This window comes from Stegostoma tigrinum, chromosome 4 (assembly GCF_030684315.1).
Source record: "Stegostoma tigrinum isolate sSteTig4 chromosome 4, sSteTig4.hap1, whole genome shotgun sequence".
In the NCBI taxonomy this organism is placed as follows: domain Eukaryota; kingdom Metazoa; phylum Chordata; class Chondrichthyes; order Orectolobiformes; family Stegostomatidae; genus Stegostoma; species Stegostoma tigrinum.
In genome coordinates, this window is record NC_081357.1 from 36,092,529 (window position 1) to 36,104,394 (window position 11,866).

Consider the following 11,866-nt stretch of genomic DNA (forward strand, 5'->3'; position numbering starts at 1 on the left):
GCATATATCCATAGATGAAAGCTTCACACCTTTGAAATCTTTTTTCTTTTTCAAAATTATTCATGGGAAGAGGTAATTGAATACCATCTTACCCTCTTAACTCTTGTTACAATAATTAGCTAAGTAAAAGGCAGCAAATAATTCAAGTTCACACCATTGTTTGTTTGAGGACAGCAAATCCAAGAACGATCAAATTCCTAACCGTGTCTTTGTATTTATAAAGTGCTCCTTGTTTTTAAATTTTTGGTAATTCAAAATCACCAGAATGAATATGTTGTTACAACTCCACCAACAATAACAATGCATCTACCAACAAAATCACGGAATCTTAGGGCACATTCAGCCATCATGCTTCTGCGAAAGAACTGTTCAATTTATTTTCACACCCTTGTTCATTTCTCAAAGCTTTTAAATCCTTCCATTGGCACAGTGATTAGAACTGCTGCCTCACGGTACCTGGGACCCACGTTTGATTCCAGCCTCGGGCAACTGTCTATGTGGAGTTTGCATATTCTCCCCATGTCTGTGTGGGTTTCCTCCCACAGTCCAAAGACATTTAGGTTAGGTGGATTGGCCATGCTAAATTGCCCATTGTGTCTGGGGTGGGAAATGCAGGGATAGGATAGGGGGTGGGCCGGGGTGGGATGCACTTCAGAGGGTTGGTGTGGACTCGATGGGTTGAATGGCCTGCTTCCACATTCTAAAGGTTCTGTGACTCTTCCAATATTTTCAACCTTCTCTCCATTTGTCACCAATGCATAGTGGGAGTAATGTGTACCACCTACAAGATGCAATGCAATAATTCACCAAGGCTTCTTAGGACAGCACCTTCCATACCCTGAGAAGGACAGATACATGGGAACATCACTACGTTCAAGTCACTGTATTGTCGACGTCTGTGGTCAAAATCCTGGAACCTCCTTCCTAGCACTGTGGATGTACTGACGCACCAAGGATTGCAACAGTTCAAGAAGGCAGCTCACCACCACTTCATTGAAGGCAATTAGAAATGGGTAATAAAGGCTGGTCTGGCCAGTGATAACAACATCACGTGAATGTGTAAAACAAAATCTTACAATGAAGTACTGATAAACATTTTTGTGTCACAAGGAATATTTCTGCATTCCGCGTAACTTTAAACTGTCACCTTTGACCTACAACAGCAGCATTATGAAAACCTTTCCAAAATAGCGAAAATAATTTGAATACTTTCAAAGCTTCATTAAATGACTACAACATGCATGAACAAGAACAATTTATTAAGATAACAAAGTGTGGAGCTGGATGAACACAGCAGGCCAAGCAGCATCTTAGGAGCATAAAAGCTGACGTTTCAGGCCTAGGCCCTTCATCAGAAAAACAATTTATTAACACATTGTCAGCAGAATAGCATTAGAATAGGATAACAGTTCATCAACTTGTGGCCACATACATAGTTTTATTCAAAACATCCAGTCTGTGTCTAGAAGAAAACAAGATAATATCGGATCTGCATCCTCAAAACAAAACCACTTTCATGCACACGGTACCTAATAACAGCACGGATAGTGCAAGAGGTTAAGACTGCAGTTTATGAGCCGTTCTTTAACCTTCTGGTATTAACATACCTCGATGCTGCACTGCTCGAGGGAGAGCTACTCCTTCTTCGTTTCCGCCTTTGGCTGGAAGCCTTCTTTCTCGAATAAAATCGAACTGCTGCCTTGTAGTCAGATATAATGGAGCTCATGTGTTCTTCAAATAATGCTGACAACCGTAAACTCATACTATAGATCTAGTGAGAATAAACACTTAATTATGAGACTGATTTAATGCAATACACATGCCCATTTAATTGTCTAATTAACAAGTAATTCTCTAGCAATACGCTCAACAATTCTTGCCAGTCCATTAGATTACTTCAGGGATTTATTAATTATTCTGTTAAACAAACACAATGCTTCTCAAACAAGGGGTGACAATTCCAAGTGAGATTCAAAGACATGGAGGAGGTATATGCCTTTGCATCCTGAAGGTAAGTTGATGGTCAGCTGGCAGGTCTGGAAAAGGCCCACCCCACAATAATAAAGTGCTATGGTCAGGCTATATTGATAGATAGTAAGGCTTCTGTCCTCACAATTAAGTCATCCCACCCCATGGAGCCAAATCCTGCAATCCTCTGGCAATGTCAGAGCTCTGACATTGCCAATATCAGGACTGCATGTACACTTCATATAGGAAATCTGACAAATTCCAGAGTGAGGTAAATCAAAGGGGCTCAATCATGGAGCGTTTAATACCTCAGAGAAGGAAAGGACGGGGCCTGTGAGGAAATTTAGGGGCTGGATTCTGTATAATAGGCTCATTGGAAGGAACAGGGGTAGAATCTTCTCAGGGGTGCCACTGATGGGTCAAAGACACACCTTTCCCTCTCTGCCTTAAACATAAAAAATGTCAATTTCTGTGCTTTGCTGACAAAATTGAGGCATGGGCAGTATAATAGCAGGGTTATTGACATTCAATACTTCTTTACATATGGTAGACAGTTGTCAATTTCAGTAGCACGGGGTTGAGCGTGGGTGTGAATGGAAAGTTGGTGCTCTAGCCACTTGGAAACGCACTCAGCAGAGGCATGTACTATTCAGCTCTGGTTACATCACATCATCACCGATTTACATCACATCACTGACTTAGGGAACTTTGGTGAGTTCTGCAACTTCATAAACGTAATTTTTTTTTGATTTTTTTTTATCAAAGAACAGCAACGTTCTCCCAGTACAGTCTAATGTTTAAGGTTCAACCAATATGTCACTGATTAACAAGTCAGTTATTTCATTTATTTTGGATAAAGTGGTCTTCAAGTGACCATTCTGCTTGCTTATAATATAACAAGGTTGCAATCTAAAAAAATAAAATGTCCTTCCTTGGCTGAGAAGCACTTTGGCAAATCTTCACATCATTAAAGTATGTTTGTTCTTTCCACTTCAGAGCAAATACAACTGGTGATCTGATGTCACAGCCTAAAACATTTGCATGGCTTTACAGTTAAAGATACAAGAGTTGGTTAGTTCAGCTGACTGGATAGCTGGATGGAGATGCAGTGATGCCAACAGCATGGGTTCAATTCTCATAACAGCTCAGGTCATCATAAAGATCTCATCCTCCCAAATTTGCCGCTCACCTGAGGTGTGGTGACCCTCAGGTTGCTATCACCACCAGTTGTCTTTCTAATGAGTGATTAGCGCTATGGGACTGTGGAAACTTTACCTTTAACAACTAAAGGGCTAAAAAAATTACAATTTCCAAGAATTCCTATGCAGTAGTGAGCACATCCCTATGGACAGTGACAACTTACTTTTGTCTCAAAAATTTCAGCAGAGTTTTGCAGAGGTCAGGGTAGGTAACTGAGTTGTAATGCCACTTCCCCCAGATCAAGGGGAACAGGTGGAAGTCATTCGGCTATTTTTCTAGACATCAAACAGCTAATCATTTCACTGCCAATTCTTTGCCTTTTGCCCATTTCAACAAGCAAGTTAATATATTGAGAAAGGGTGCAGTTGGTGGGGGTATTGAAGTGAGAGAGAGACAGAGAGAGAATGGGAAAGAATGCATGATTATTTTAGCCATGTTATATTTTTATGAGTTTAAAATTAACAGGAAGATATATTTGGACATTGGTTGCAGCAATGTCCCCAAAAATAAATGTAATTTTGTATTTTATCCACAACTAAGAGGCCAAAAATGCAAAGAGCACACTAATTTCTTAAGTATCGATCAACGACACATTCTGACTTTCTTATTATTTAGGTTTGCTGATGTGACATTTTAACTGTTAGCTTACCCTTGACTTTTTGCTGGGAGTATAAGACTTGGAATTACTAAAAATAAGGCGCACATCTTTACGCAATTCCAACGGTGTCTCATAATTTCCAGCTTCGAGAGTCTCCTGAACTGTTCCAAAATCCATTGGTGTATCTATGATATCTCTATAATCCTGAAAGAAAAGTTGCTTATAAAAATAAGACTGCTAACAATGAGAAATGAAGGTAAAGTTTAAGAATGTGAAAATGATCTAATGGACCAATGTGATTATTCTCCCGTGCTGAAATGTGCCCAATTAATTTCTTCACCAATTTCCAAATTGATTTGTAGAAACATCAATAACATTGCACAAGCATTTGATGGAAATAAATTTGCAGCATTATAGGGATCCAGAAGGGGAATGGGTACTGACTGGAGTGCTTAACAGAGAGCTGACACGGACTCTCTGTGCTGAATGGTCTCCTCCTTTGCTGCAAATTACATTAAATTTCTGCTAAGGCTGCAATAGCTGATGGTCAGAATCCCTGATATGTTTCCTACTGTTGATCTATGTCTCATGATGGTAATTGTGAATGTGTAAAAATGTAACAAGTAAATGGACACAGAAAATGTGGAAAACACTCAGCACAACAAACAGCAACTGTGGAGAGAAAAAGGTGAAGTTCAAGGTTGAGATGACCTTCCAAACAACCTGAAACATTAAAACTATTTCTCTCGACAGATGGTGTCAGATCTACTGAATGCTTCCAGCACTTGCTTTTATTCCAGAATTCTAACTTTGGAAGTATTTTACTTTTGCAGCAATAACATAAGGTGCCCAGTAATTCTCGGTGCATACATAAGTGACATTTTTAAAATAAATTTAAAAAGAAGTCCAAATACTGGAAAGCAGAAACAAAAATATTTGGTGTAGTAGGCCATAGATAAGTTAATATCTGAAGAGACAGATTAATGTTTCAGGTGGGACAGCAATTTATTTTACATTTTTCTTTTACTGACATAAATTCTATTGCATGTTCTTTCTAATATGATATCTACTTGTCTGAATTCCTTGGTCAGATCCTGTCGCTTGGTCACAGTGATAAATGCCAATTTACTCTAGGATAGATTTTTCTCAACTACGTAAAATCTCAGCCAATAAACCACAAGAACTACCACACATGGATAAGGTTACTTTCCACAAGCTTCCATATATTGTTATACAAAATTTTCTCTCACAACTGGTCTACTTATGTCAGATATGGTGATTTTATGCTGCATTTCATCAGCTTGACCTTTAGAATTAGAAGGTTTGCTAACTTGCAAAATTTTGGGGAGACAGGAGCTGAATGGCCGTGAAGAATGGTTTAAAATACTGATCAATATACAAATAATGATACAGTTTCAACAAAGATCAATACTGGTGTTTCATCTGGATTTTATGTTTATGTTGTTTTCAGCAAATCAGAGCAAACCATCCCCTGAGAAAAAGAACAGGAAATGACATCACCAACCCAAGGAAACCTAACCAGATAACTAAAAAGCGGGACATAACACCAGTGCTTCGTCGGAGGCTCACCGATGATGTTACCTAGAATGGTGACGAAACGTCTGAAAACTAACCTTCCAGCTCAGCGAGCAAACTCACATCCAGAGTTTGGTTTAATGTCTGCTATTTACCAGTTCACATAATATTTTGAAATATGCATCCCTGACTATACCTGTCTGATTATTCACAATCCTGCAAATTTCTGTGCTTCTCAAAAATGACGATTAAGGTTTGCCATGAACGTTTTGATTTCTCTTTTCAATCAATGTGCAGCAATGGGATATGGATGTTGCTGGCTTGCTCATCCCTAATTTCCCTTTGGAAGGTGATCCAACCTCTTCAATCACAAATAGGACGTCCAGGATTTTAACCAAGTGACACTGAATGGACATGATGGGCCAAAGGTCCTTCTCCCATGACTTCTACGATAATGAGTAAATGGTGATTATATTCTGAAAGTAGACTGGCCTGTGTTTTGGAGGGAAATTTACATGTAGTGCATCTACTTGCCTGTTGCTCTTGTTCTCCTAAATGATTGACATTAGGACTTTGGGACATGCTCCTGAAGAACATGTGGGGACTTCTTGCAGTGCATCTTGTAGATGGTACGCACTGCTGCCACTGTGCATTGATTGTTCAAGCAGTGACTGCTTCAGGTGATGGGTGGGAACCCAAATGGATGGAGGAGTGCAGGAAACAAACAAAAGGTAACTATAGGGCAGTAAACTGTGCAGCTCTCAGATCTGAATCCTCCTGTAAGTTAGCCTAATTCTGAATCCGAATAGCTCAGCCCCGAACCAAATCTAGCACTTTCCAAACAGTGCAGGAAACTGCAAAGATGTGTCAACGTTTAAATCCAGGCCACATAAAGAGTAACATGTGCATGTTATGGAAGGGAGAGATCCACTTTGGGGAAAGAGATAATAACGTATAAAGATCTGGCATGTTATTTATTTCAACAGTAATTAGATGCAGATCAACAGCAAAGCCTCTAGAATCCTGCATAGCAAAACAGGGACAAGATCCGATCCCTACACCCAATTTTAAAGTCCGCACTCCCAGGATGATGTAGCGCCTGACTGTGAGCGGTCTCCAACATCTTCCTTTGTCTACCTTTTCAAAGCACCCTGTTAAAATACCTTAGTTACTTTAAAAAATATTCAGTAATGTAAACAGTATATAAATAAATGTTATATCAAGTTATATACATACGGGATATTGAAATAAATCCACAGGCCGACGGAAAGGCTCCGAATCTTCACACTGAAAGATTAAATGCAGCAGCTCTCTACAGCGCACCTTCCAGGCATTAATATCATGTGACCGGACACGATTACGCTGCGTCCTTCTTGGCTGGTATTCCTGGACTCCCCAAAATACCAGAATTAAAAGCTTATTCCCACAACAATGTGGATAATTATTAAATGTTACCATGTGACAAGTTCTCATTTGCTGATTGACTTCATCCTGGAGTTTTAAAAGAGCAGGTGTTGAGGTAGAAGATGATATGTTGGTTTTACTTTTCCAAAATTAATTTGGTGGGAGACAATGGCCTAGTGGTATTATCACGAGACTATTAATCCAGAAACCCAGACCATGTTCTGGGTATCCGAGTTCAAATCTCGCCACAGTAGATGGTAGAATTTGAATTCAGTGAAAAGAATCTGGGGAATTAAGGATCTAATGATGGCCATGAACCCATTGTTGATTTTTGGAAAAATCCATCCGGTTCACTAATGTCCTTTAAAGGGTGGAAACCTCTCATCCTTACCTGATCTAGCTTAAACGTGAATCCAGACTCACAGTAAACTGGTTGACTCTTAATGGCTAATAAATATTGGTCCAGCCACAGGCTGGTTCCATCGGACTTCAAAGTAGTGAAATATAACTCCTCTATACAGGAGGGATGGAGGCTTGAAGGGCCAAATGGTCTACCTTTGTTCCTAGTTCATGTCATATGGGTATTTAAGTTTGAGGAATAGTTTTAAGTACTTTGTAAATCTCACAGAATTACATTTTACGTTCATACTTATTGATGAGTAAAGAATTAGGGCTTTATTCAAGATATTTTTCAAAGATATTTTTCGAAGCAAAAAAGAAAGACAAAATAAAAGAAGAAAATTCTCAGCAGATCAGGCAGCATTGATGCAGAGTAAAACAGAATTATTAGGCTGTATTATATGGTGAGCTCAGGCTCCTCGCACTCCAACCTCTACTCGACTGCTTCGCCCCTCTTTAAATTTTGGGCTGATTGCCAAGAGGCAACAAAAATAATGAATGCAAGAAATTTGGAGATCAACAAAGGCTGTTCGCTTCATTTGAGTCAATAAACATCGCAGCTAAAATAATGGCTAGTTTCACATTTAGTAGACTGGCTACTTCTTTAAAAAATGATATTTTGACATTTGTTCAGGTATTTTTTGGTAATGCGCACTTTTTTCCGTCCCTAAAACACCATAAGACCATAAGGTATAGGAGTGGAAGTAAGGCCATTCGGCCCATTGAGTCCACTCCGCCATTTAATCACAGCCACAGGTAAACAAAAATACATTACACGAGCTGACGCTGGCTTACATATGTACATGCTCCAGCTTCTGTTACACAGGACTAAGATCAGATTACCTTCTTATTCCTGGTAGAAGTTCCTGGAACATCAGAATTCTCTGCTTCATCATCCTTTTAACCAGAACAGAACAATGTAACACAAACATTACAATTAGAAAGAACTTCTAATGACACAATGTGGATAATTATTAAATGTTACCATGTGACAAGTTCTCATTTGCTGATTGACTTCATCCTGGAGTTTTAAAAGAGCAGGTGTTGAGGTAGAAGATGATATGTTGGTTTTTCTTTTCCAAAATTAATTAATTTGGTGGGAGACAACGGCCTAGTGGTATTATCACGAGACTATTAATCCAGAAACCCAGACCATATTCTGGGTATCCGAGTTCAAATCTCGCCACAGTAGATGGTAGAATTTGAATTCAATGAAAAGAATTTGGGGAATTAAGGATCTAATGATGGCCATGAACCCATTGTTGATTTTTGGAAAAATCCATCCGGTTCACTAATGTCCTTTAAAGGTGGAAACCTCTCATCCTTACCTGATCTAGCCTAAACGTGAATCCAGACTCTCAGTAAAGTGGTTGACTCTTAATGGCTAATAAATATTGGTCCAGCCAGAGGCTGGTTCCATCGGACTTCAAAGTAGTGAAATATAACTCCTCTATACAGGAGGGATGGAGGCTTGAAGGGCCAAATGGTCTACCTTTGTTCCTAGTTCATGTCATATGGGTATTTAAGTTTAAAGAATAGTTTTAAGTACTTTGTAAATCTCACAGAATTACATTTTACGTTCATACTTATTGATGAGTAAAGAATTAGGGCTTTATTCAAGCAATGAAATTCAAACAAATTCACAGTAGATTGATCAGTCTCATCAATGATCCATATCAAACTCTGTCTAAGTACAGCACTTTGCATTTAAGTAACGCTGGGCCAGATCAAGTCGGGGCAGCAGTGGCCCCACCGCAGGCCACAAAGTTAAGGGCAGCCCTGCTTTGACCATTTCCAGGAGTCGCAAGCCAATTCTCTGGCAATCAAGTAACTTACTGACAGTTGTTGGTGCTCCCGCTGATACGAAGATTTTGATCATACAAGATCAGCTAATCCTTCATTTTCGGTACTGCCACCCTGGGATTAAGCCAATTGAGGTCATGTCACCGGGGCCTGTCAGGCATGTCCCAGTGGATGGTGGGTGAGCACAGAATGTGGGGGAGCTGGGGAATGAATTCTGTGAAGCTCATCTTAGAAGGATTACAGAGAGCCTACAGAGAGAGCCCGAGGTGTTACAGGACAGTCCTCCAGTGTGGGTGCAGGAAGAATCCCTTAGTTAACTTGAGTCTAAAATCAATTGCTTTGTGGATGGTCATGGTCCACCACCCCCACTGCTAAGAGAATACTACAGCGCTAGGCAAGCCACACACAACCTCCCTGCTCAATTCTCCAAATGCCTCCACTTCCTAAAGACCCAATTAAAAAATGTCCATTGTATGGAATTCTAACAATGCATTCATCTTCTTAGCATGTTAAGATCTGTGGCATTTATACAGCAGAGATTAGGGGTCATTTCTTCAGTTCCATTAGCACAGCCAGTGCTCCAGAATCCAACTGCCCATTCATTTATGTGGTACTGACGTATCAAATTCTGATCTTATCCGGGTATAAAAGGCAAACATTGGCACTTTATAGTAACCATTAGTATGAACAGTAATCACCAAGAGGAATGGTGACAAATTTATTTTCTCCTGTGGCACCAAAGATGCTGAGGTCAATTAATCTTGCCAACTACTGTCCTTGATGAGATCAGTTAAGCACCCTTATCCTGAATGAACATTGTAATCCCGTGTAAAATACTCCATGCAACTGATGGAATTTATATTTTTAAACATAATTAAAGAAACTACTTTGTCAGATTTCAGCCTTTTAACATCACTCTGTTCAATTTCTCAATCTTATTTTACCTCATCTGAAATCATTTTCTTCTTCAAATTATTGTAGAATGGAAGGATGTCAGTAGAATTCTGGTCTCTGCAACAATAAAAAGTAAAATGTAAAAGAGTCAAGATCACACTATTCATGAATTCCAGATATCCCATTTAAAACTAACGAAATACTTTTCGAAGCTTATTCACCGCTGCAATGTACAAAACGTGTGAGCCAATTTACAAATAGCAAGTTCCAAAAACAACATGTTAGTGACTAGATAATCTGTTTATTTTTTGAAAAGCTGTTTGAGAGATTAACATTGCCTGGGATACCAGAGATGAGTCTCCTGGTGTCTCTCCAAATAAGATCATTGACTGAAACAGCAGACGTGTCATCTGAAAGAGGCACCTCTGGCAATATGACACTTGGTTTTGGGGTTCAAGAACTGGAGACAAGACTTGAGCTTTATAACTCAAAAGCTGAGAATGCTACTAACTGCTACAAAAATAAATGAATGTGACTAGTTGAATCTCTGGATATGTTTAGAAGGCCTTTTCATCAACCAAAGGACTACCAGCAGTTCATAGTTATCACTGGAAATGGAATAATAGCAAGGAAATGACAGTTTATAATTGGTTGTAGCACCAGTCATGACATATCATTTCCATTTTAAATCTTAAGATGAAATAAGTAACCTCATAACATTATGCCACTACATCACTTTATCAAAGAATACAATTAATTAATTAATAGGTTGGATTTATTTTATTATATTTGTATTTAATTATGAGAATTACAACAAAAATATTTAAAATATTTACTATAATGTGTATTTTAATATTACAACGTACAAAAGGAAATATAATTTTCTAATAAAACACCAACACAGGATAATTTTTGGTGAGTTTTTTTTTGAAGGAATTAACATGCATGAAGTTGGTCTTACTATAGTCAAAGACCAGACCCCCAAGATTTTGTTGTGATCTGTTTAAGGACCTGTAACATTTTGTTTAAAAATAGTCTTAGTACAGAATTCTGGGTATTTACAATGAGAATAGCTACAAAAGAAAGTAAACTTTGTTATGCAAAGCCAGGCTAGCAAACAATCTACAATATCTATCTTATACCCAAACATGTTGAATTAACACCAAGCAAATATAGCTTCATGGGCAATCCAAACATACTAATCTGTACATTATATGCCACATGTGCCCAAGGCCACAGATTTGTCAGCAGCCCATGCTGATGTAAATAATCACAGAGTCAAGGAAGTCTTGTTAACACTGTCATTCTCCTGAGGGATTTCACATCTTTATGTCTTATGTCCAAAGTACAAATTCATAGCTACAATTTCAGATCTTTAGCCAGTCTGAGCACAACACCAATGCATGAAAGGGTTTCCTTTACCACAATGGCCAGCAGCAGAAAGAAGGTGACTTCAACAGCCCACAATGGCGGTCATATCCTTATGCCTGATGGGGCCATCCCTCAGTGTGGCAGTCTCAATTAAGAGCGGTGGTCCTGGCCTGGCATGGAGGTCTTCTTTGGCAGCTCCCAGGTATTCCAGCAGCCCAGTGTGAAGGTCTAGTCCCGGCACGGAGGTCTCGTCTTGGCATGGAAGACTTATCCTGGCTTCACAGGCAGCTTCTACGTCTTCCAGCAGCCAGCATGGATGTCTAGTCCTGGTGTGGAGGTCTAGTCCCGGTGCGGCAGGGCAGTCTCAGCCCAGACCTGCGTGGGGGTCATGGCTTAGTTTTCCAGCGTACCGCAAATCCAGGAGACATTAACTGAACAGTGATGAACTTCTATTTCTTTTCTTCCTTATTTATGGCTTCTGTCATCAATTTAGGTGCTGCCGTATGGCAACTTATAAAACCTTTCACTGATTTTTTGGTAAAAATACATGAGACAATAAACTGTTGTTCTCGTCTAGCTCAGAGGCACAGCGTCTGCACCCCAGCTGCAGCAAATGGCTTGCTCAGCTCTTCTTCAGTCTCAACCCTGATTCTTGACTTCAACTGAGGGCTCCAAGGGCTTCTCTCCACCCTT

At 39.4% G+C, this 11,866-nt stretch overlaps 1 protein-coding gene across 3 annotated transcripts in view; it reads right to left on the reverse strand.

Moving 5' to 3' along the window:
- The window catches only part of phip (pleckstrin homology domain interacting protein), a 198,997-nt gene that overhangs the window by 16,127 nt on the left and 171,004 nt on the right, over nt 1–11,866 (reverse strand). For all 3 annotated transcript variants that reach the window (XM_048530796.2, XM_048530794.2, XM_048530797.2), the window contains 5 exons: nt 9,853–9,919; nt 7,949–8,002; nt 6,539–6,688; nt 3,818–3,970; nt 1,608–1,771 (listed from right to left, as the gene is read on the reverse strand). In XM_048530796.2, the coding sequence (XP_048386753.1) occupies nt 1,608–1,771; nt 3,818–3,970; nt 6,539–6,688; nt 7,949–8,002; nt 9,853–9,919 (588 nt within the window). The remainder of the gene's footprint in view (nt 1–1,607; nt 1,772–3,817; nt 3,971–6,538; nt 6,689–7,948; nt 8,003–9,852; nt 9,920–11,866) is intronic.